Source organism: Pan troglodytes, chromosome 19 (assembly GCF_028858775.2).
Source record: "Pan troglodytes isolate AG18354 chromosome 19, NHGRI_mPanTro3-v2.0_pri, whole genome shotgun sequence".
Classification (NCBI taxonomy): domain Eukaryota; kingdom Metazoa; phylum Chordata; class Mammalia; order Primates; family Hominidae; genus Pan; species Pan troglodytes.
The window spans coordinates 74,861,673-74,887,102 of NC_072417.2; the positions used below are offsets into that span (position 1 = coordinate 74,861,673).

Below are 25,430 nucleotides of genomic sequence, written 5' to 3' on the forward strand. Positions count from 1 at the left end.
GAGGACCTTACCCAATTTGCTGGCACTCTGTTGAGGACATCTTCATCTATGTTTCAGAGGGATATTGATCTATAGTTGTTGTTGTTGTTGTTGTTTTAACTTTTATTTTAGTTTCAGGAATACATCTGCAGGTTTGTTATAGAGGCAGATTGCATGTCATGGGGATTTGTTGTGACAAATTAGGACCGATTATGTTGTCACCCAGGTAAAAAGCAGCATAGTATCCAACAGGTAGTTTTCCTTGAATGGTAGCTCAACTCTTAGTTCAAACAGCTTAATTTTAAGCTATCCACCCTCAAGTAGGCCCTGGTGTCTGTTGTTCCCTTCTCTGTCCACATATACTCAATGTTTAGCTCTCGTGTATAAGTGAGAACATGTGGTATTTGGTTTTCTGTTCCTGCGTTAGTTCATTTAGAATAATGGCCTCCAGCTCCATCCATGTTGCTGCAAAGGACATGATCTTACTCTTTTTTATGGTTACATAGTATTCCATTGTGTATATGTACCACATTTTCTTAATCCAGTCTACTATCAATAGGCATTTAGGTTGATTCCATGTCTTTGCTACTGTGAATAGTGCTGTGATAAACATACAGATACATATGTCTTTATGGGAGAATGACTCACATTCCTTTGGGTATACACCCAATAATGGAATTGTTGGGTTGAACAGTAGTACTTCTGCTTTAACTTCTTTCAGAAATCAACAAACTGCTTTCCACAGTGGCTGAACTAATTTACATTCCCACCAGCAGTACATATGTGGTCCTTTTTCTCTGTAACCTTGCGAGCATCTGTTCTTTTTTTTTTTTTTTGACTTTTTAACGACAGCCATTCTGACTAGTGTGAGATGTTATCTCATTGTGTATGTGTGTGTTTTTTTGTTTTTGTTTGTTTGTTTGTTTGTTTGTTTTGAGACAGAGTCTCACTCTATTGCCCAGGCTGAAGTGCAGTGGCACAATCCCAACTCACTGCAAACTCCACCTCCCAGGTTCAAACGATTCTCCTGCCTTAGCCTCCCAAGTAGCTGGAATTACAGGTGTGCGCCACAACACCCACCTAATTTTTGTATTTTTAGTAGAGATGGGGTTTTGCCATGTTGGGCAGAGTGGTCTTCAACTCCTGACCTCAAGTGACCTGCCCGCCTTGACCTCCCAGTGCTGAGATTATAGGCGTGAGCCACCATGCCCAGCCACATTGTGGTTTTGATTTGCATTTCTCTAATGATAGTGTGTTGAACATTTTTTCATATGCTTCTTGGCCACATGCATGTCTCCTTTTGAGAAATTTCTGTTCATGTCCTTTGGCCACTTTTTAATGGGGTTGTTTTTTGCTTGTCAATTTAAGTTCCTTATGGATTCTGGATATTAGACGTTTGTAAGATGCATAGTTTGCAAACATTTTCTCGCATTCTGTGGTTTGTCTTTACTCTGCTGATAGTTTCTTTTGCTGTGCAGAAGCTCTTAAGTTTAATTAAGTCCCATTCATCGATTTTGTTTTTGTTGCAATTGCTTTTGGTGTCTTCATGATGAAATCTTTCCTAGAGCCTATGTCCAGAATGATATTTCCTAGGTTTTCTTCAAGGGTTTTTAGTTTAAGGTTTTACATTTAAGTCTTTAATTCACCCTGAGGTGGTTGTTGTATATAGTGTAAGGAAGGGGGTCCAGTTTCAATCTTCTGCTTACGGCTAGCCAGTTAGGTCCCACTTGTCAATTTTTGTTTTGTTGCAATTGCTTTTGAGGACTTAGTCACAAATTCTTTGCCAAATCTGATGTTTAGAACAGTATTTCCTAGGTTTTCTTCTAGGATTTTTATAGTTTGAGGTCTTACACTTAAATCTTTAATCCATCTTGAGTTAATTTTAATCCATCTTGAGTTGATTTTTGTATATGGTAAAAGGTAGGGGGTGCAGTTTCATTCTTTTGCATACAGCAAGCCAGTTACTCCAGCACCATTTATTGAACAAGGAGTCCTTTCCCCATTGTTTATTTTTGCTAATTTTGTCAAAGATCAGATGGTTGTACGTGTGCAGTTTTATTTTTAGGCTCTTATAGTTTTCTTTTTTCCCCCCTTTTCCTTTTGTTTTTGTAGTCTTCATCTGGTTTGGTTGCTGGTTAATTCTGGTCTCATAAAATAAATTGGGAAGGATTGCATCTTCTGTTTTTTAGAAGAGATTATGTAAAATTTGTGTTATTTCTTCTTTAAATGTTTGGTAATATTTGCTAGTGAACACAGCTGGGTGAATTTTTTAGAAGGCTTTTAACTATTAATTCTATTTCTTTGCTAGATAGTTATGCATGTTATCTGTTTCATCTTGGCCTCATAAAATAAATTGAGAAGGATTACATCTTCTATTTTTTAGAAGAGATGTTGTAAAATTTATGTTATTTCTTCTTTAAATGTTTGGTAATATTTGTTAATGAACACATCTGGGTGGAGAATTTTTTAGAAGGCTTTTAACTATGAATTCTATTTCTTTGCTAGATAGCTATGCATGTTATCTATTTCATCTTGGGTGAATTTTGGTATTTTGTGGGTTTTGTGGAATTAATCTACTTCATCTAAGTTATCAAATGTATATGTATAGAGTTTTTTGTAGTATTCTCATATTATTCTTTTAATGCCTGTGGAGTCTGTAGTTATACTATTAATACCTCTTTTATTCCTGATATTAGTAATTGTGGCTTCTCTTTTTTAATTTTGCTAGAAGTTTATCAATTTTATTGATCTTTTCAAAGAGTCTATTTTTTTCTCTTTTTCAATTTTTATTTTATTTTAGATTCCAGGAGTACATGTGCAGGTTTGTTACAAAGGTATATTGCATGATGTTGAGTTTGGAGTACAACTGAACCTGTTACCCAGAAAGCAAGCATAGAACACAATAGGTAGTTTTTCAACCCTTGCTTCCCTCCTTTTCTGCCTCCACTTACATTCATTCCCTAGTGTCTATGTTCCCATCTTTAAGTCCATGTGTACCCACTGTTTATCTCCCATTTATAAGTGGGAACATATAGTATTTGGTTTTCTGTTTCTGTGTTAGTTTGCTTAGGATAATGGCCTCCAGTTGCATCCATGTTGCGGCAAGGACATGATTTCATTCTTTTTTAATGGCTGTGCAGTATTCCACGGTGTATATGTACCACATTTTCTTTATCTAGTCCACCGTTGATAGGTATTTGAGTTGCTTCTATGCCTTTGCTTTTGTGAATTGTGCTGTGATGAACACACAGCTGCATGTGTCTTTTTGGCAGAATGATTTATTTTCCTTTGGGCATATAACCAGTAATGGGATTGCTGAGTTGAATGGTAGCTCAACTCTTAGTTCAAACAGCTTAATTTTCATTTCACTGATTTTATTATTTTTGTTACAATTCATCAATTTATACTTGTTTTTATTACTCCTTTTTTTCCTGTTTGCCTCACATTTATTTAGCTCTTCTTTTTCTAGCTTCATAAGGTAGAAACTAAGATCAATGATTTGAGGATGTTTTTTCCTAAAATAAGCATTTAATGACATAAATATCCATCTGAGCACTGCTTTAGCTGCAGTCCTTACATTTTGATATGCTGTATTTTCATTTTTGATCAGTTCAAAATATTTTCTAATTTTACTTGAAACTTGCTGTTTTGCCTATGGATTATTTAGAAATATGCTGCTTAATTTCCAAGTATTTGGACATTTTTCTGTTATTGATTTCTAGTTTAAACTAGATTACTAGTTTAATTCCATTACAGTCAGAGAACATACTGGACTTGAGTTGGCTAATAATGTTGCTCAAGTCATCTATATCTTTATTAGTTTGTCTACTAGTTCTGTTATTGAGAGGAATTTTGAAGTTTCCAAGTATAATTGTGTATTTGTCTATTTTTCTCTTCAGATCTGTCAGTTTTTGCTTCATGTATTTTGAAACCCTGTTTTGGGGTGCATACACATTTATGATTCTTATGTCTTCTTGGTGAATTCACCCTTTTATCATTATGTAATGTTCTCTTTTATCCCTAATTTTGTTTGTTTGGAATTCTACTTTATCTGGTATTATACAGTTACTTGAGCTAGATCATTGGTATTTTGAATTCTGGTCTCCTTTCTTAATCTACCTGCTAGTGTTGACTTTTCAGAGTTCTCAAACAGCTACTCCACATATTCTGTCTAGGTTTTTTAGACTACTAAATATGCTTACTTCATCTTTTCTAGGACTGAAACGCCCAAACTATTTTTTAAAGTTAATTTTAGCTTTGTAAATTTTAACTTTTATCAAAGAAACACGAACACATAGTTTTATGTTTTCAATGAAAAACATAACTGTCCTTTCCCTACCCACCTCCTGTTTACAATTCCCATTCCTCAGAAACAATTACTTTCAATATTTTAGGTAGATCTTCTGGTTATTTATCTCCATATTTCTAAGGAACATTGATCCTACTACTACTTCTTGGTTTTTGAACTTTAGAACTTACGTACTGATTCTCTCCTGTGGAAGATGTTTATTTCTCTTATACCACTGATACTTCACCATCCCTTCCTGGGAATATTAACAACTGAGTCACATAGTGCACTATAATTAGATTTCCTTTATTGTACAAGACTTTTTGCCTTCCCTGGAGTTAATAACTGCCTCTTCTTTTTGTGGATTAATTTTTAATGTTTTCTGTCATTAATTAATCCCCAAACCATGCCATAGCTGTAAAAATTCTTCCAAGTATGGTCAAACCTTCTATCCTCTGAACTCAATTTAGACTACTTGCTGCACTGTTATCATTCCAGAGTTTTCCTTCCTGGTTGTTTTAGGAATTATCTTTGCCTCTATTCTGGATTGGAACCCTAGTTCCCTGCATCCTTGATATTCCTTTTTAAATTTTTTTTTTATTTTGATGGAGCACATCTTCCAGTAAAATCTTGAGAAAGTGTCCATTTGAAGCAAATGTTTTAGGTCCTTGTATGTTGAAGGCTTTATTTTGTCTTATAGTTTATTGATAGTTTGGCTCATGTAGAACTTAAGTTACAAATCAAAAATTTCCCTAAAATATTTGAAGACAATTTATTCTATTTTTTTGGTTTCAGTGTTGCTTTTCAGAAGTCTGTTGTGATTCTGATTCTCTATCTTTTGTAAGATAGAGACCTGTCTTTTTGTCTTTGGAAGACTTTAAGACTTTTTCTTTATCCCCTGGTACTTGGAAAGGGCACAGTGAAGTGCTTTGTAGCTTTTCCTCCTTTACCTGTGCCTGAGTGAGCCCCTTCAACCAGGAAATCGTGTTACTCAATTCTGAGAAATTTTCTTGAGTTATTTCTTTGAGATGTTTCTTTCCTTTATTTTTTCTGTTCTCATGATCTGAGCCTTCTATGTATCAGAAGTTGGTTATTGCATACTGATCCTCTAATTTTCTAGTTCTTCTTTCCCGCTTTCTCTTTTTGATCTGGAAAATTTCCATTTTATCTTCCAAGCCCTATTATGCATTTAAAAATTGTTGGTATCATGTTAATTTCTAAGCACTTTTTCTTATTCTTTTGTTCTTGTTTCATGGAGGCAATATGGTACATCTCTATGGATATTAAGATTTTTTTTTTGAAGATTTCTCCTATCTGGGGGTTGGCAAACTATAGCCTATAGTGCCTACAAAAATAGCCCGTGTCTTGTTTTTGTACAGCCTCCAATGTGTAGGAATGGTCTTCACATTTTTTTTTTTTTTTTTGAGAAGGAGTCTCATTCTGTCGCCCAGGCTGAAGTGCAGTGGTGCAATCTCGGCTCACTGCAACCTCCGCCTCCCAGGTTCAAGTGATTCTCCTGCCTCAGCCTCCTGAGTAGCTGGGATTACAGGCGTGCGCCACCATACCTGGCTAATTTTTGTATTTTTAGTAGAGATGGGGTTTCACCATGTTGGCCAGGCTGGTCTCAAACTGCTGACCTCAAGTGATCATTTTTAAGAGGATTAAGGAAAAAACAAAAAATATGTGACAGAGACTGTATGTAGCCTGCAAAGCCTAAAATATACACAATAGTCCCCCACAGCCACAATCTTGCCTATGGTCAAAGTTACTCATGGTCAAATGTAGTCCAAAAATATTAAATGGAAAATTCCAGAAATAATTCATACATTTAAAAATGCATGCCCTTCTGAGTTGCATGATAAAAATCTCATGCTGTCCCACTCAGGATGTTAATCATCCCTTTGTCCACCATGTCCATGCTGTATACTCTTTTTGCCCATTAGTCACTTAGTAGCCATCTTGGTTATCAGATAGAAAAAACATAGTATACGTAGAGTTTGGTACTATCCATGGTTTCAGGCATTTAGTGGAGGTTGTGGAATCTATCTTCTGTGGATAAGGAGAGACTACTGTACTGTCTGGCCCTTTATAGAAAACACTGGCCAATCCTTGTTCTAGTCTGTTGTGTTGTTTCTATTTTCTCAGAGTTCTTCTGCTGTGTTTTTGTTTGCTTTGTTGGACTTGTTTTGTTGTTGTTTTGGTCTGTTTTTCATGTTAGAGACTTTCTTTGACAATCTGGTGAAGACTCTGCACTTACTTAAGAGTAAGGCACTAAAACACTGATTGGCAGCTCTGAATGTATGGGTAGAGCTTATAGGCTGGGAAGTTTGCTATAGGGTAATTTGGTAGGAACTGGGCCAATTTGTAGATATTTTCTCATGGGGTGGTCAGTTTCCCTAAAAAGGAATTCTACACGCTTGGGAGATGTAAGACTGATTGTCAGCCTACTCAGAGCTGAAAAGAAAAGGGGGGTGGAGTTCTCACATTCAGTATGTAAAATCCCCGTATATAATATTAACCTCCATCTTTAATACGTCCTCAGCTGTGCCTGGTGTTGAAGAATACAGAGACTCTGTTGTTCAACCTTTCCAGAAGTAAACCTGGGTGAGGGAGGAGGCTAATTGTTTCTTATACTAATTTGCAACCAAGCCACCTGTTTTTAAACCTTACTTTCATTGACATTTTAGATTGCTCCAAATCCTAGGCTTTTTCATGCATAAATCTGAAAGTTCTTGTTGACTATCATCAATGTAGATTTAAATTTCAGCTTTCTCTTGCCTGCTAAGTCATTCAGTCATTCAGCTGTTTTCCAGTGTTCAAAATGTGTTGATATCGCTTGTCTGTCACTGTCTTCTCTCTCTCTTTGTAATATTGTAGGTTTGATATTTTCATTTCTTTATTATCATAGGATTTTGAGGGGGTGAAGAGTAACATAAATGTTCAATTTTTCTACAAAGACAAAAAAAATCTAAATTTTATAGGGCATTATTTTTTGATATTATTTTAAAGTAACCTATAGGCTCCAAGGCAACAGACCATAACACTGGGAAGGATAGGAAGAAGATTAATATTGTCAATACTACAGAAGAGTATTGAAAGTCAATGGAAAGTCAGTGTGCCACTGTATTTTGGTTCCAGTTTGATTTATGTTTAAAGCATTCTATGGTATGGTAGAAAGGTATTTCTGTTAATGAAACAATTCAAAGAAAAAAGATTTCACCTTTTCTTTTTACCATTGTTTTAAAACTGCCTTGCTTAAATGAATTATGCCGGCTTGAGACAAAGATTATACTTTCAGTAAAGCAACAAAGACTAGTTAGAAAACTCATAGTGCAGTTGTAACCTGGTTGCAAAACCATCTGGTATGTTTCCAAAGGCTGTTCTTGTATTTCATAGACTTATATTACTTCAAATACTCTAACAGTCCCAAGTGTGCTTAAAAAAATTAACATTAAAAGGAATCCATTGGTTTCTGCTTACTTTAGATCTTCTGTATCCCTTACAAGAAGAGTGCCTCAGAGTATAAGCACCTTTTCTGTCAATCAATATACATTATGAGTTTTATTAAATAACATAAAACATTTGCTTGGTCTTTATTTTTTTAATTTAAAAAATTTTACTTATTGATTGGTTTTAAAGGGTAAGTTCCTTTGTAACAAATTATTAATTATTGACATTATTCCCTGAAAATCAGTAAAATGATAGCTGGGCTCTCCATTTAAAAAAATTAATAAAATTCTAAAAGTACAGTATTATATATCAATACTATAAATACATGATTTTTATGATATTCCAGGAAAGCATGTTTTGAAGCTCTAAAAGCTCTCTGGGCAATGTTGTATGGCAGGAAAAAGCACTGAACCTCACATTTTTCACTAATTCAACAAGCATTTGAGACTTGGTTGCTGAGAATGTAAAAACGTAACACATGTTCAAGGAAGAAAACAGATAGGCTATTACAATACAATGAGATATGTGCTATAATACAGATAGCAACCAAAATGCTGTAGGTTTACTAAGGTATAAATAACTCTAGTTGGAGAAGTTTTAAAGGTCCTCATAAAGGACATGACTTTCAATGAGGTTTTGATTGCTAAATTTGCCAAATGAATTGTATGATAACTTATAAGCCAAGGCAAAGCATAATGAAAGAATATAGCATATTTGATAGTTTAATACTGACATACTTATGTTTAATAGTGAAAAATTCGGTGGCTAGAGGTAGAGGATAAGGATGAAAAAGCAGGTATTACAGTTTTAGAAGTGGATGGGACCAAGATGTAAAGGGCCATTTAGTAGCCATGTGGCCTTAGAAAAATAATTTCTCACAACCAGTTTAAAAACAATTCAGGCTGAGGCAGGTGGATCATCTGAGGTCAGGAGTTTGAGACCAGCCTGGCCATCATGGTGAAACCCCGTCTCTACTAAAAATATAAAAATTAGCTGGGCATGGTAGTGCGTGCCTGTAATCTCAGCTACTCAAGAGGTTGAGGCAGGAGAATCGCTTGAACTTGGGTGGAGGAAGATGCAGTGAGCCAAGACTGCACCACTGCACTGGGCGACAGAGCGAGACTCCATCTCAAAAAAAAAAAAAAAACAAACCCAAAAAAACCCAAACAAACAAACAAAAACAAAGCAAATCAAATAAAACATCAAGTAGCAACATGCATTGCTACTGGAAGTGATTGGTAGAAGAATCAAATGAGATAATATATGTGGAGAAGGTTTGTAAACGAGAAAACCACATACAAATATGAGTTTTGTTTCACATGGTTTCTTGAAATTCAAGGCATTGCTTATACTAAAAGGAAGAAAAAAATCAACTGAGCTAAGAATACTTATTTTCCGCAAATTGAGTATAATGACTAAAAGTCAACAATTTCAAAAATATATTCAAGCTCCCCTAGAAACTATTAGCTGAATATTAAAATTCAAAAAAAAAAAGTCAGTCAGCAGGCAGACACAAAGTAAGCAGATGTGATGCTTCAATAACCTTCAGTGCAACTTAATTCCAAGTAAAATGGGATTTCTAGGGAAAAAAGGGGAGCAGGATCTCTGTAGCTTAACCATAGACCTGAATCACTCAGTTTGAAGAAAAACACATGCAGAATACCATTCTAAAATGATGGGGAGTGGCTGGGTGTGGTGGCTCACACCTGTAATCTTAACACTTTGGGAGCCTGAAGCAGGAGGATCACTTGAGGCCAGGAGTTCATGACCAGCCTGGCCAACATAGCAAAACCTGTCTCTATTAAAAATACAAAAATTAGCCAGGCGTGGTGGCATGTGCCTGTAATCCCAGCTACTCAGGAGGTTGAGGTATGAGAATCGCTTGAACCTGGGAGGTAGAGGTTGCAGTGAACTGAGATCGCACCACTGCTCTCCAGCCTGGGAAACAGAGCAAGACTCTCTCAAAAATAATAATAATAATAATAATAATAAAAACAAAAATAAAAAATAAAATGATGGGGAGTACAGTGGGTGACATGTTCTAGGGCTTAAATCTAGTTGTTGTAGTCTTATGTCTAAGCTATACACAAATACACATAGCTTATGTATTTGTATATATACACATATAGCTATGTCTAAGCGATACACAAATGTGAACCCACATGCCATCTGGTTTACAAATGGGCTAATGTAAATACACAAGACACCAGAAAAATAAAAATTTTTTATTTGACTGGTTAAGATTATGATTAGTTGTGGGACTTCTGGTTGAAGTGCAAATATGTCAACTGGTCATGTTTTCATGATTTTACTCTTAACCAATTTCTTTTTTTTAGATGGAGTCTCCCTCTGTTGCCCAGGCTGGAGTGCAGTGGCGCAATCTTAGCTCAACGCAACCTCCACCTACCAGGTTCAAGCAATTCTCCTGCCTCAGCCTCCCCAGTAGCTGGGACTACAGACACACACCACCATGCCCAGCTAATTTTTGTATTTTTAGTAGAGACGGGGTTTCACCACATTGACCAGACTGATCTCAAACTCCTGACCTCAGGTGATCTGCCCGCCTCCACCTACCAAAGGGCTGGGATTACAGGCATGAGCCACCTCACCTGGCCCAACCTGTTTCTATGAATTATCCAAATGCCTTACAGCTTCACTAGGAAATAAATAATTACATGGTGAAGTTAATTAAAATTTCATAGAGAATATAAAATATTAATTTGTGGGCCGAACGTGGTGGCTCACGCCTGTAATTCCAGCACTTTGGGAGGCCAAGGCAGGCGGATCACAAGGTCAAGAAATCGAGACCATCCTGGCCAACATGGTGAAACCCCATCTCTACTAAAAACACAAAAATTAGCCAGGCGTGGTGGTGCGAGCCTGTAGTGCCAGCTACTTGGGAGGCTGAGGCAGGAGAATTGCTTGAACGCAGGAGGCAGAGGTTGCAGTGAGCTGAGATTGTGCCACTGCACTCCAGCCTGGCTACAGAGCGAGACTTCATCTCAAAAAAAAAAAAAAAAAAAAAATTTAATTTGCACAAAACCTAATTATAGCATTTACAAATTAGATGTTGATGCCCTACAATATGAAATTAAGGGATAGTAATGCACCACATAATGATGTTTCAGTCAGTGTGAAGTGCATATATGATAGTGGTCCCATAAGATTATAATGGAGCTGAAAAATTCCTATCACCTAGTGATGTCACCATTGTAACATTATAGCACAATGCATTACAAGTGCTTGTGGTGATGCTGGTGTAAACAAACCTACTGTGCTGCTAGTCTTATAAAAGTATAGCACATACAATTATGTATGGTATATAATACTTGATAGTGATAATAACTGTGTTACTGGTTTGTGTATTTACTATACTGTACTTCTTATCAGTAGAGTGTACTCCTTTCACTTACATTAAAAAAAAAGTTAACTATAAAACAGCTTCAGGCAGATCCCTCAGGAAGAATTCCAGAAGAAGGCATTGTTACCATAGGAGATGACAGCTCCATGCATGTTATTTATTGGTCCTGAAGACCTTCCAGTGATTCAAGACATGGAGGTAGAAGACAGGGATATTAATGCTCCTGATCCTGTGTAGGCCTAGGATACTACATGAGTGTTTATGTCTTCAGTTTTTTTTTTTTTTTTTTTTTGAGATGGAGTCTCGCTCTGTCGCCCAGGCTGGAGTGCAGTGGGGTGATCTCGGCTCACTGCAGCCTCCACCTCCCAGGTTCAAGTAATTCTCCTGTCCCAGCCTCCCAAGTAGCTGGGATTATAGGCACCTGCCACCACATCCAACTAATTTTTGTATTTTTAGTAGAGATGGGGTTTCACCACGTTGGCCAGGTTGCTATCGAACTCCTGACCTTAAGTGATCTGCCCACCTTGGCCTCCCAAAGTGCTGGATTACAGGCTTCAGCTATTGCGCTCCCCATGTCTTCATTTTTAACAGAAAAGTTTAAAAAGTAAAAAAATAAAAAATAAAAATTTCAAAAATAGAAAAAGCTTATAGAATAAGGATATAAAAAATTATTTTTGTACAGCTGTATAATTTGTGTTTTAAGCTAAGTGTTGTAAAAGAATCAAAAAGGTAAAAAAAAAGATAAAAAGATAAAAAGTTTATAAAGTAAAAAAGTTACAGTAAGCTGGGCACAGTGGCGTGTGCCTGGAGTTCCAGCTACTTGGGAGGCTAAGGTGAGAGGACTGCTTGAACCCAGGTGTTCGAGACCAGCCTGGGCAACATAGCCATACCTCATCTCTCAAAAAGAAAAAGTCAGAATAAGCTCAGGGTAATTTATTATTGAAAAAATAAAAATAAATAAATTTAGTATAGCCTAAGTGTACAGTGTTTATAAAGCCTACAGTTAGTGTACAGTAATGTCCTAGGCCTTCACATTCACTCACTACTCGATCGACTCACTCAGAGCAACTTATAGTCCTGTAAGCTCTATTCGTGGTAAGTGCCATATACATTTGTACCATTTTTAATATACTGTATTTCTATACCATATCTTTACTGTACTTTTTCTACACTTATATACTCAATTACTTATCCTTGTGTTACAATTGTCTATGGTACAGTAACATGCTGTATAGGTTTGTGATCTAGGAACAATAGGCTATATCATATAGCCTATATGTGTAGTAGACTATACTATCTAGATTTGTGTAAGTACATTTTATAATGTTCCCACAACAATACAATTGCCTAACAACTCACTTCTCAGAATATATCCGTTATTAAGTGATGCATGACTGTATAAAATGATGATTTAAAAATGAGTCTCACAAAGCACAAATCTTAATGGGCAAGAATATTTAGAAGTCGGAGTATCATGATTAAATGTTTAGTTGGTGTTAATTCTTTAGGATCACGATTATAGTTTGTTTTAACCCTTCTTCAATGATTTGCTAATTTTTTTTTTTTTTTTTTTTTGAGACATGGTCTGGCTCTGTTGCCCAGGCTGGAATGCAGTGGCATGATTTTGGCTCACTGCAACCCCCACCTCCCAGGCTCAAGCGATCCTCCTACCTCAGCCTCCCGAGTAGCTCACATCTGTAATCCCAGCACTTTGGGAAGCTGACGTGAGTGGATCACTTGAGGCCAGGAGTTCCAGACCAGCCTGGCCAACATAGTGAAACCCCATCTCTACTAAAAATACAAAAATTAGCTGGGCATGGTGGCGCACGCCTGTAATCCCAGCTACTCAGGAGGCTGAGGCAGGAGAATTGCTTGAACCCGGGCGGTGGAGGATGCAGTGAGCCGAGATCACGCCACTGCACTCCAGCCTGGGCGACACAGTGAGGCTGTCTAAAACAATAATAATAATAATAATAATTAATTATTTTATTTTTCTTTAATTATTAAATATCCTTCAGTTTCAATGTTATCCTTCAACATTATCACTATACATAAAAGGCACAAGAAAATATAGATTGTAATCACATTGTTATCTAAAGCTTACAAATAACATTAAAATGAAAATGTTTTTTTTTCTGTCAGATGTCTTCTTTACATAGAAGCAGAATGAAAAATTGTGCAACTACAGAAGCTCACTGGGCAGTAAAATAGATTTTGTTTCTATTTGATGATATTTTAACAGATACACAGATTCCATACTGAAAGTACACTTTCAAATAGAATATCTCCTCACACTGGCTGGTGTATCAATTTTCTTCCCTGACATTTTGGGGGAGGTGAGGAGAGAGGTCTGTTTATCTATAAAATTGTTATCTGAGCTTTGATGTTCACAAGACAAAACTTTTTTGATTTGATAAGCTTTCTTTAATATTTACTGAGCATCTTTGTGTGCTATTCATTGTTAGATCAATCACAAAATTTCTTTAAACTTTAGCAAATTGTGAGTTTTGTTTTGGGAATAACTTATTCTTCTTACTCTTTTCAAATTCTACTTGTGACAGCTATCATTGAATACATACCAGTTCCTACGGTTCCAGTTAAATAACATTTTACCAAGTTTATTATAAAGAGTAAAGTAGCAAGACTAGATTTATATATATAGCCCTGTCACAGATAATATTATATTAAATTTCACTCCACTTACCTACCAAGGGCCTGGTTTAAGGCCCTGTATGCTTGAATTTCATACCACTGACGGCCAGGTAGAAGACCTCTCAATTTTGAATGGTGGTCATTATATTGTCGTTTTAGTTCAACCTAATAATTTTAAAATATATTTAAAAAATTAGTAGATAATTAAAGCTTATTTTAAACATCATATTAACTTCTAACAGTTTGAATATACATATTTTTAGGGTAGAGATTTTATTTTGTTTTTCAGTACTGATTTTTTTCGTTTCATTTAAAATAGTTTTATTTAGCTTCACATTCCTTAAATTACCTAATGCATATAACTAATCAGCTGTGTGATCTCAAGCAGTTTTATTGAACTTACATTCATTAAATCCACACAATTTTCAGTGTACAAGTAGGTGAGTTTTGACATATATAGTAATGTAACCACCATCATAATATAGAACATTTTCATCACCCCCAAAAGTTCCCTCTTATCCCTTTATAGTAAATTTCTTTCTTCCACTGCTGGCCCTGGCAACCACTGATCTGCTTTCTGTTTTGCCCTTTATAGAATTTCATATAAATATTATCATATACTATGTAATGACTTGTGACATTTTTCATTTAATATACTTTTAGAATTCATTCATGTTGAAAGGTTTATGAGTAGTTCATTCTTTTACATTTATCCAGTCTGGTAATCTCTGCTTTTTAATTGCAATGTTTAGACCATTTACATTTAATGTAGTTATTGTTATGATTGGGTTTAAAACTACCACCTTGCTTCCCCCCTACCCCCCCAATCTGTACCATTTTGTTTTTATCTTTTGGATCAATCAAGTTCCCCCCTCTCCCCATATTATTTCCACTACTGGAAATAATATGCTTCCATATTATTTCCACTACTGGAAATAATATGCTTCCATATTATTTCCACTACTGGAAATAATATGCTTCCATATTATTTCCACTACTGGATTATTAGCTATGTCTTTGTGTGTGTGTGATTCCTCTAGGGTTTATGATATACATCCTTATTAGTCTACCTTAAAATAATATTTTACCACTTCACATATGATGTAAAAACAATACCACAATATACTTCCATTTCCTTTTATTGTCCTTTATGCTATTGCTGCCATACATTTTAGTTTTATACGTGCTATAAACCCATAAAACATTTTGATTATGCTTTAAACAGTACATTATCTTTTAATTTTAAATAAGTTTATAATTTTGAAATAAGTTTAGATTTACAGAAAAGTTCCAAAGATAGTACAGAGATTCCTTATACCCTTTACCCAATTTCCCCTAATGTTAACATCTTATATTACTATAGCTCATGTCAAATTAAGAAATTAACATTAGTACATTAGTATTAAATAAACTATGTATTTTATTCAGATTTCTGTTTTGTCCCAAAAGATCATCTTTTAAAAGATACCGTATTTACCCACAGATTTACCATTTCTGGCACTCGTCATTTTCTCACGTAGATTTAAATTTCCATCTGGTATCATTTTCCTTCTACCTGAAGAACTTTCTTTAATATTAGTAGTGCACGTTTGCTAGCAATGAGTTCTTTCAACTTTTCTTTTTCTGAAAAGCCTTCACTATCTTCATTTTTAAGAGATTGTCCCACTTGATCAAGAATTCTAAATTGACAGGTTTTTTCTTTTGTTAAAGACGGCTTTTCATTGTTTTCTGATTTGCATAGTTCTGAAGAAAAAATATGCTATTATCCTATCTCTGTAATGTTCCCCTTTCTTTTAGCGACTTTGGATTGGATTACAGTGTGCTGTTGTGTGTATTTTGCTTGCGTTTTTATTAAGCTTCTTGGACCTGTGGGCTTATAGTTTCTATCAAACTTGAAAATTTTTCAGCCATTATTTCTCTAAATATATATATTCTTCTGCCTCGAAACTCTTCTTCTTAGACTCCAATTACAACTATATTAGACTACTTTATATTACTCCACATGTCACTGACCCTCTTTTTTTTCACTCTACACTTCATTTTGGATAATTTTTATTTATAAGATTTCAAGTTCACCAAATTTTCCTTCTGCAGTGTCTAATCCATCCAGTGTATTTTTTGTTTCATATAGAGAGATTTCACATAGGTATTTAAAAAATAGCTTCTGTTTCTCTTTTCAGTATGCTCATGTTTTCTGCTATCTTCTTTGAACTTACAGAGCATAAAACATAAGATATTTTAAAAATCCTTGTCTGCTAGCCAGTTCTAACATCTCTGTCATTTCTGGTTTTGTTTCTATTGATTGATTTTCCTCTGTATTATGGGTTAAATTCTCTTCTTTGCATGCCTGCTAATTTTTGATTGGATACTAGACATTGTGGGCATTAAGTCAGTGGTTACTGGATTTTGTTGTGAATGCAATTAGGGTACTTGGAACCAGTTCATTCTTCGGCAGCTTTGTTAGGGAAAGTCAAGAGCAGCCTTTAGTCTAGGGCTAATTTATCCCCCATACAAATGTGAAACTCTACTGATGATTGTTTCAAGTACCCCATGTGTTATGAAGTTTTTCTCTTCTGGCTGCTGGGAACTCAAACTATTCCCAGACTTTGTAAGCGCTAGGAAGTTTTCTGCCTACTCATTTCCCTGGCCTTATGTAGCTTCCTCTCATGTATATGCCAATCAGTACTCGACCAAAAACTTAAGGGGACGCCTATGCAGATACCTGGAGCTTTCTCTCTATGTAGCTCCATCCTCTCTAGTACTCTACCTTGCAAATTCTAGCTGCCACGGACTTTCCTTAAACTTTATCTCTTTAACTCAGTGTGACCACTGAGCTCTGTTTGAGTTTATTCTCCCTGAACTGTGGCCTAGTAATTGTCTCCAGGTAATAATCTGGTGCAATTGTAGTATTCCAGGACAAGTATATCAAATGGTACAGTTGTCCCTTGGTATCCATGGGTGATTGGTTTCAGAACTTCCCTCAGATACCAAAATCCATGGATGCTCAAGTCCTTGATACAAAATGACTTAGTATTTGCATAACCTATGCATATCCTCCTTTATACTTTAAATAATCTCTGGGTTACTTTAATAGCTAATATGATGTAAAGCTATGCAAATAGTTGTTACATTGTAGTGTTTAGGGAATAATGACAAGAAAAAAATCTGTACATGTTCAGTACAGAAGCAATTTTTTTTCAAATATTTTTGATTCACACTTAGGTGAATCCACAGATGCAGAACCCATAAATACAGAGGGCCAATTGTGTATTTTTGTAGTAGAAGCCTAAATAAAGATATGTGGAGTTACTTTCTTGAAGGAAATCATTATATTGAAGAGACATTGCCCCCCCCCATGTTTACTGCAGCACTATTCTCAATAACCAAGATATGGAATCAACCTAGGTATCCAACAACAGATAAGTGGATAAAGAAAATGTGGTATATATACACAATGGAATACTAAACAGTCATAAAAATGAATGAAATCCTGTTATTCACGGCAACATGGATGGAACTGAGGACACTACCTTAAGTGAAATAAATAAAAAACATAAAGTTAAACACCACATGTTCTTGCTCATATGTGGAAGCTTAAAAATGTTAATCTTGGCCAGGCACAGTGGCTCAGGCCTGTAATCCCAGCACTTTGGGAAGCTGAGGCGGGTGGATCACAAGGTCAGGAGATCAAGACCATCCTGGCTAACACGGTGAAATCCCGTCTTTACTAAAAATACAAAAAATTAGCCAGGTGTGGTGGCAGGCGCCTGTAGTCCCAGCTACTCGGGAGGCTGAGGCAGAAGAATGGCATGAACCCAGGAGGCGGAGGTTGCAGTGAGCCAAGATCGCGCCACTGCACTCCAGCCTGGGTGACAGAGTGAGACTCTGTCTCGGAAAAAAAAAAAAAAAGGTTAATCTCATAAAAATAAAAAGTAGAACAGAGGATACTAGCAGATGGGAAGGGGAGAAGGAAGGGAGGGATGGGGAGATATTTGTTTTCTGTCTTGTTTTTTTGAGAGACAGGGCCTCAGTCTGTCCCCCAGACTGGACGGCAGTGGTGCGATCATGGCTTACTTCAGCCTTGACCTCCTGGGCTCAAGTGATTCTCCCACCTCAGCCTCCCAAGTAGGTTGGACTACAGGTGTGTGCTGCCATGCCTGGCCAATTTTTTTCTTTTTTACTTTTTATAGAGATGGGTTCTTGCTATGTTGCCTATGATGGTCTCCAACTCATAAGCTCAAGAAAACCTCCCACCTTGACCTCCCAAAGTGCTAGGAATACAGGCATGAGCCACTGCATCTGGCTGAGATTTGTTAAAGGATATAAAGTTACAGCTAGATAGAAGGAATAAGTTCTAATCTTTTATACCACAGTAGGATGACTATAGTTAACAATATTACATCATTTCAAATAACTAGAAGGAGGAGATTACATGTTCCATACACAAAGAAATGATAAATGTTTGAGATGACAGATACGCTAATTACCCTGATCTAATCAATAAACATCATATGTATCAAAACATCACTATGTACCCTATGAATATGTACAATAATTATCTGTCAACTAAAAAATAAAGAGTAAACTTCTTGGAAACATTTTAGGCTTTCAAGATATATTAACAAAACTTATACAGCAGTTCCCTCTTATCTGTAGTGGTTTAAGTTAACTGCGGTCAACTGTGGTCCAAAAATATTAAATAAAAAATTCCAGAAATAATTTATGTTTTAAATTGCCCACTGTTCTGAGTAGCATGATGACATCTCATGCTATATCCTGCTCCATCCCACTCAGATGTGAATCATCCCGTTGTCCAGTATATCCATGCTGTACATACTACCCACCAGCAGTTAGTAGTTACTTAGTAGCCGTCTAGGTCTAATCGAGTGTCATGGTATTGCAGTGCTTAGGTTCAAGTGACCTCTATTTTACTTAATAATACTTTACTAAATTGTAAACCTACTCAAGAAAAAACAAAGTATTTTCCGTGTACTCTATAACACTATTAACTTTTTCTTTTTTTTTGAGACAGAGTCTCACTCCATTGCCCAGGCTGGAGTGCAGTGACATGATCTTGGCTCACTGCAACCTCTGCCTCCCAGGTTCAAGCAGTTCTCCTCTCAGCCTCCCAAGTAGCTGGGACTACAGGCGGCCGCCACCATGCCTAGCTAATTTTTGTATTTTTAGTAGAGTTGGGATTTCACATTGTTGGTCAGGCTGGTCTCAAACGCCTGACCTCAGGTGATCCACCTGCATTGGCCTCCCAAAATGCTGGGATTACAGGCATGAGCCACTGTGCCCAGCCACTATTAACCTTTTTAAATAAAAGAACATGCTTTAGGAAAGAAAACAGAACAGTACACTTCTGAAAAGCAGCTTTCAAATTGGGAGGTTAAAAATTTTTATCTTACTGTAAAAATAAAATCTAAGCTTTTTTTTTTTTTTTTTTTTTTTTTTTTTAACACGGAGTCTTGCTCTGTCACCAGGCCGGAGTGCAGTGGCGCGATCTTGGCTCACTGCAACCTCTGCCTCCCAAGTTCAAGAGATTCTCCTGCCTCAGCCTCCCGAGTAGCTGAGACTACAGGCGTGTGCCACCATGCCCAGCTAATTTTTTGTATTTTTAGTAGAGACAACGTTTCACCATGTTGACCAGGATGGTCTCGATCTCTTGACCTCGTGATCCACCCGCCTCGGCCTCCCAAAGTGCTGGGATTACGGGCGTGAGCCACTGTGCCTGGCCAAAATCTAAAAACCCAAAACCCCACCCTTTTTATTTTACATTCCCTCAAAAGAATCTGTCAAATTTCTAAAATGAAACTTTACAACTAGAATATAAAGGACATATAAAGGACATAGACTTTGCCTTTTTTTTTTTGGACAGAGTACCACTCAGTCACCCAGGCTGAAGTGCAGTGGTGCGATCTCAGCTCACTGCAACCTCCACCTCCTGGGTTGAAGCGATTCTCCTGCTTCAGCCTCCCAAGTAGCTGGGATTACAGGTGCACGCCACCATGCCCAGCTAATTTTTTGTGTATATATATATTTTTTGTTTGTTTGTTTTTTAGTAAAAACAGGGTTTCACCATGTTGGCTAGGCTGGTCTCGAACTCCTGATCTCAGGTGATCTGCCCGCCTCAACCTCCCAAAGTGCTGGGATTACAGGTGTGAGCCACCACGCCCAGCCAACTTTGCTTTTTTTTTTTTTTTTCTTTTTTTTTGAGATGGAGTCTTGCTCAATCACCCAGGCTGGAGTACGGTGGCATGATCTCGGCTCACTGCAACTTCTGCCTCTTGGGTTCAAGTGATTCTCCTGCCTCAGCTTCCCGAGTAGCTGGGACTACAGGTGCATGCCACCATGCCCAGCTATTCTTTTGTATTTTTAGTAGAGAGGGGGTTTCACTGTGTTAGCCAGGTGATCTTGATCTCTAGACCTGGTGATCCCTCCGCCTCGGCTTCCCAAAGGGCTGAGATTACAGGCATGGAGCCACTGCCCCCAGCCCAACTTTGCTTTTTAGGGCAACATAAGTAGTAAATGATAACATGACACCATAGTAAATATTAGATGATATGTAAATACCCTCCCTGGAAATTCAGCAATAAAGCACATGATAATTAAGACTATAAGAAAAAATACTTTTAAAATTCTGTCCAGCTGGGAAAAATATATGTATTTCCTACCTATCTCTCAAAAATGTAACTAAAGCAGCTTCTCTTCTTTAACAATATTTTCCTCAAAGAAAGTTGACATCTACTTTGTCAGACATAATAGCTTATGTGTTTTCAAAATTTCCTACACCATGGACAGACTGATACATTATAGTGGTCACTGTTCCGAAGACAACAGTTGCTCTAGGACGTATTAGTTATAAATGGAATATTTAGAGTGAATGTAGCAACTATTAGATTAAATAAAATTATGACTCCTTGGTCTTCTATTTTTCATTAACATAATTAAAATTTTCTGTATGGCTACATTGTTTTAATTTATTGCAAATTTTCAACACCTTTTACACTCCAAATGGCCTTTAAAATACTGCCAATATTTTACCCAGGGGAATTTATTTTAGATAAAAAGTTTAAAAACCTACAAAAGAACAAAAAACTCCCAAACAAAAAACAAAACCCTGAAATGAACTGTATATAAAGGTTAACTTTGAAATAGTTCTTATTACATAAACAGATTTTTAAAATTAATCAATAATAAAAATTACTTTGTGAGATCACAGTTAATTGGAAAAAGCAAAACTAAGGGTTAAGAAAAGGTGGAAAGTGAGTACACCTCATTTTAATGACATCAGAATCTATTTCATTGTACACTTAGGGATTATCAAGCATGAAAATCAATGACCAATTTAAAATGACATACAGCATATGTGAAAAAGCCAGTTTCTCCTGCCAGCAAATAGCCTAAATGTTAAGTAAACCAAAGGCTGGAAGGGATTAGTTGAAATGTCAAAAGACAACCTTTTACTTTTACCTGCTCATCCTTATAAACACATTCTTATCTCTCAGGCATGCTTTCCAAACAAATAGTTTCAATGTGCACCACCAGCAAAAGGCCCAAGGCAAGCTCTGCCATCTTGTAACTGTCAAAGAGATTAGTCTTTGATCTATTTGGGAGGTCATGCCCACATTCACATTACCTTATAATCTAACAACATTATACCTGTTGACCAATGCTTCCTTAATGCCTAATGAGACAGACATTTTACATTATGGAAGTTAACTGTGAATGTTTTTTCTAAGTTTTGACAGAAAGTAAGCACCATAAACTGAGCTCAAGTGTGGTTTGGGAAGATGATCTTTTAGATCAGTTAACATTACTTTTCAAATACATTTTACAAGCCTTTCCCAAAATAGAAAGCTATACTTAATTGTACTTTTTGGAAACAGTTTAAACCACTTGCTCCCCATCCCCAATAAATTAGTGTATGTGTAATTTTGGAGGGGTGTGAAGAGCAGGAAAAAGACAAACTATTTTATTAACAGTTGCAAACTGAAGGCCCATAGTTGTGTTTTGTGTGGCCCTTACTGTGGCTTAAAATAATTAAAATTTATTTGCTACCATCTAAAACTTTGGCTATCTCACCACTGTCCTCAACTAACCCACTCATTTAAATAACCTGTTTAATTCATGTAGCTGCTTGAGTTTGCAACCCATTGGTTCAGATGCTGCATAGATTCACAAAAATTTATCATTTCATAATTGAAGGTCAAGTTTGTACCAAATGTAAAGCACCCTTACTATGATAGTTTTTAGACAAATAAATATATATCTGCATCAAAATCTAACCTAACTGACATAAGTAGAAATAAGATCCTCAATAGCAAAGGCATTGATAATTAAGACTGAGGCGGTTTAGAATTGGGTAAAAATACCCAATAGACAGATGGCATTCAAGCAGAAGTTATATGATTTTGGATTCTGATTTTTACCATTATATCATAATGTACTTGAGATCGAACAGAAAGTTTCTTAAGTTCTCCATGCCTTGGTTTTATTGGAAACAGTATAAGTAGCAGAGCACTTATAGCAGCAATAGACAATATGAAATAATCAAAAGGATTATACTGCATATGTCAACGAGAAATTAAGGTCACAATTATTAACATTAGACTTTTTCAACTTTCAGTCAAACTCTTTGCACAAAAGTAGCCTTTTTAAAGTTTATCAGTAGCTTCTGAAAAAATAAATGGTGTGATAAATATGAGCTAGAACTATAAATGCATCTCTTCATTTTACTGCTGCTTCACATGAAAGATGGTGGATTTTATCCCAACTCATACCAATACATATTATGATTTCAGTAATAAATGCCTTCCTGAAAGCAATCAATAGAAGAATATAATTTTTTTCTTGTATGTAAGCTTGAAGACAAAAGTTTGAGCCTCCAAATGAGACTAAGGACAAATAATCAGCTAAACTACATAATTATAAAAATATTAAGAAAACTCTGCTTCAGAAAAATAAACACATTTGTCCAGCAAACACTCGAGTAGAACAGTTTTATCTTTAGCCAAGGTGCAGGGCCTAAAGCCTAAACATTTACAGCAAACCAAATCTGGAAGACAGAGACTGTGCATTAGAGACATTTGCTGCTCCATATCATCATAGTGTAAACACTTCTATCAGGGTATCACAATATAAATTCCAATGGTTAGAATTATAAACTCAGCATAAGATCTTGTATGTGATATAATTTAGCTAGATTAAAAAGAATATAGCTGGTTTTATTTCATCTGGCATATTTTCAAGATTTCTGACACAGTTAACCAAATAGTGTGTGTGTGTGTATATACACTTTTTTTAAATGGGGAAAATGAGTTAGTTTCTGCCAAGAGTTAAGAAGCCAGGCTCCCTTTTAAATAAGAATAATAATGATAAAAGCACATTAGAAATGGTTTTTAGTTGTTACTTACTTTTCCTGTTACGTTACAACTTGACCACAATAATCTATCAAGACATAGTAACAGCAATATATTTCACATATGCTTTAAGACTGTTTTGGATAAGGTGCTTTTTTTGGTAGAGAAATCTATATTAAACTTAGTATCGCTAATTGTCAGTGTTGACTAAAATAACCTGGATATTTCAAATTTAAGAAATAGAACAAAATATATCCCTCTGAAATCAGGTATCTCCTCTTCTCAACATGTTCAGCCTCAACTGGTTATAAAAATATAACCAGTTTTTCCTATTAAAAAGTTAATACTCTAAGACATGCAAGAAATCTTAGCATGCTTATTCTGTAGAGGGCTAAGTTAAAGTTTTCATTTTTATTTTTTAGAGACAAGGTCTTGCTCTGTCACCCAGAATGGAGTGCAGTGGCATGGTCATAGGTCACTGCAACCTCCAACTCCTGGGTTCAAGCAATCATTCTGCTTCAGCCTCCTCAGTAGCTAGGACTTAACAGATACGTGCCACAACACCAGGCTAATTAAAAAAAAAAAATTATTTTAGAGACGCAGTCTCACTACATTGCCCAGGCTGGTCTTGAACTCCTGGCCTCAAACAATCCTCCTGTCTTGGCCTCCCAAAGCTGTGGGATTAAGGTGTTATCCACCATGCCTGGCCTAAAAAATTCTTTTTAAGAGTAATGACCTTTGTGTCAATTTAGGTAGGTTATCCATGTTAAAATATTACTCAAACAAACCTGCAAACGTTTAAATTATCATCTCTAGAACATGCCACCATTCGTGTTATAGTTTATTTTGAGGAAGAAGGTATAATGGAAAAAAAGAAAAAGCACACGGCTTGGAATCAAGGCCTTGAGACTTAGGTTGTTTGACCTTGGGCAAGTCACAGTAGCCCTTTATAATTTCCTTTCTCAATTTCTTCTTCTGTAAGAAGGGGCTTAGAATTAGAAGTCTCTTGGCTTTATTGAAGTTGGAGACTGTGTGCCAACCTTACCTTAGAGAATTGGTTGAAGAAATAAATGACAATATGCATGAAACAGTAAAGCATCAGATACTAGAGGTAAGTGGACGAGAAAGTCATTACTTACCCCATATTTCTGAAACCCAGTGTAGGTTTCGGTGGACTTTAAATGCTGTCGTAATATATTGCTGCATGGTATGTGAAATAAGCCATAAGGCTGTGGAGGCCATATAGTCATTACCTTAGTCAGTTCACCCCAAATCATTTTACCACCTGGACCGATTCCTTCCGAAACAGCTCTGACTACATTATTCAGTGTTTGGCACATAACTTTAGGTGACTTAAAAAGTAAGTTTCTTGGGTTCTTGGAGTGGCTACTTTTTCATCAAGTGTCAATGAAAATATATACATTGGCAGAATACATACAGAACAGTGTTCAAACAGTTTTGAAACAAATCTTTTAAAAAATAACTTCTACAATTGATCTTAAATTTTCTAAGAAATTTTAGCTAACATTAGCACTCTTTAATATCCTCCATAATACTTTTTGGTCACTTTTCAACTTATGAAGTGTTTTTGAAAGCGTAACTATATAAAATATGCTAGTGGTGTAATCTATGAGAATGAGTGCATGATTGGTACCATATTAGTCTAAATATTATTTTATTCAAATATCTTACAATCTAGAGTTTTTCTTGTTAAAGTCACATATGAGAGCCCAATAACTATGAATAAACTTTTGCTAGCAATAACAACTAACAAAATAAAATATTATCTTATGTAAGAAAGCAGTAAATAGAATCAGAGGTTCTTAAAGGAATGAGTCAATATTAAGAGGATTTAATAAGGGGACTCAGTAATGGTGCATTCAGCGGGTGACAGAGACCTACGTCTACCTTATATAACACTGGAAAAAGGCAAGATTGCTCATGGAAGAGGCTTCTGGATGCCAGAAGATGTAATATGACGCATAATGGCACTCAGGGAATTATATAAAGGTTCCTGGCAATAGTAGCATAAAAAGTAAAAGTTAATCCCAGTGAGAGGAGGCTCAGACTCAGCTTTCATATGATTAAACCCTAACATCTAAAAACAAACCTAAGCAAGAGCGAGCATGTACATAAGAAAAAAGATTAAATGAGTACTGGAAAATGCTGAAAATATACTTAAAACTTTATTACCACCACAGTCCAAAAGATGAAGTATAACACTTTTGCTATCTAGATTTTTATTATTACATCCAAATTATATTTCAGGGCCAGGTGTGGTAGCTCACGTTTATAATCCCAGCACTTTGGGAGGATGAGGCAGGAGGATCACTTG

The 25,430-nt window shown here is 36.1% G+C and overlaps 1 protein-coding gene across 11 annotated transcripts in view; it reads right to left on the reverse strand.

The window, feature by feature from the left end:
• BRIP1 (BRCA1 interacting helicase 1) overlaps positions 1-25,430 on the reverse strand; it is a 183,653-nt gene that overhangs the window by 20,907 nt on the left and 137,316 nt on the right. For all 11 annotated transcript variants that reach the window (XM_063799129.1, XM_063799127.1, XM_063799125.1 and 8 more), the window contains one exon: positions 13,783-13,895. In XM_063799129.1, coding sequence (XP_063655199.1) covers positions 13,783-13,895 — 113 coding nt within the window. The remainder of the gene's footprint in view (positions 1-13,782; positions 13,896-25,430) is intronic.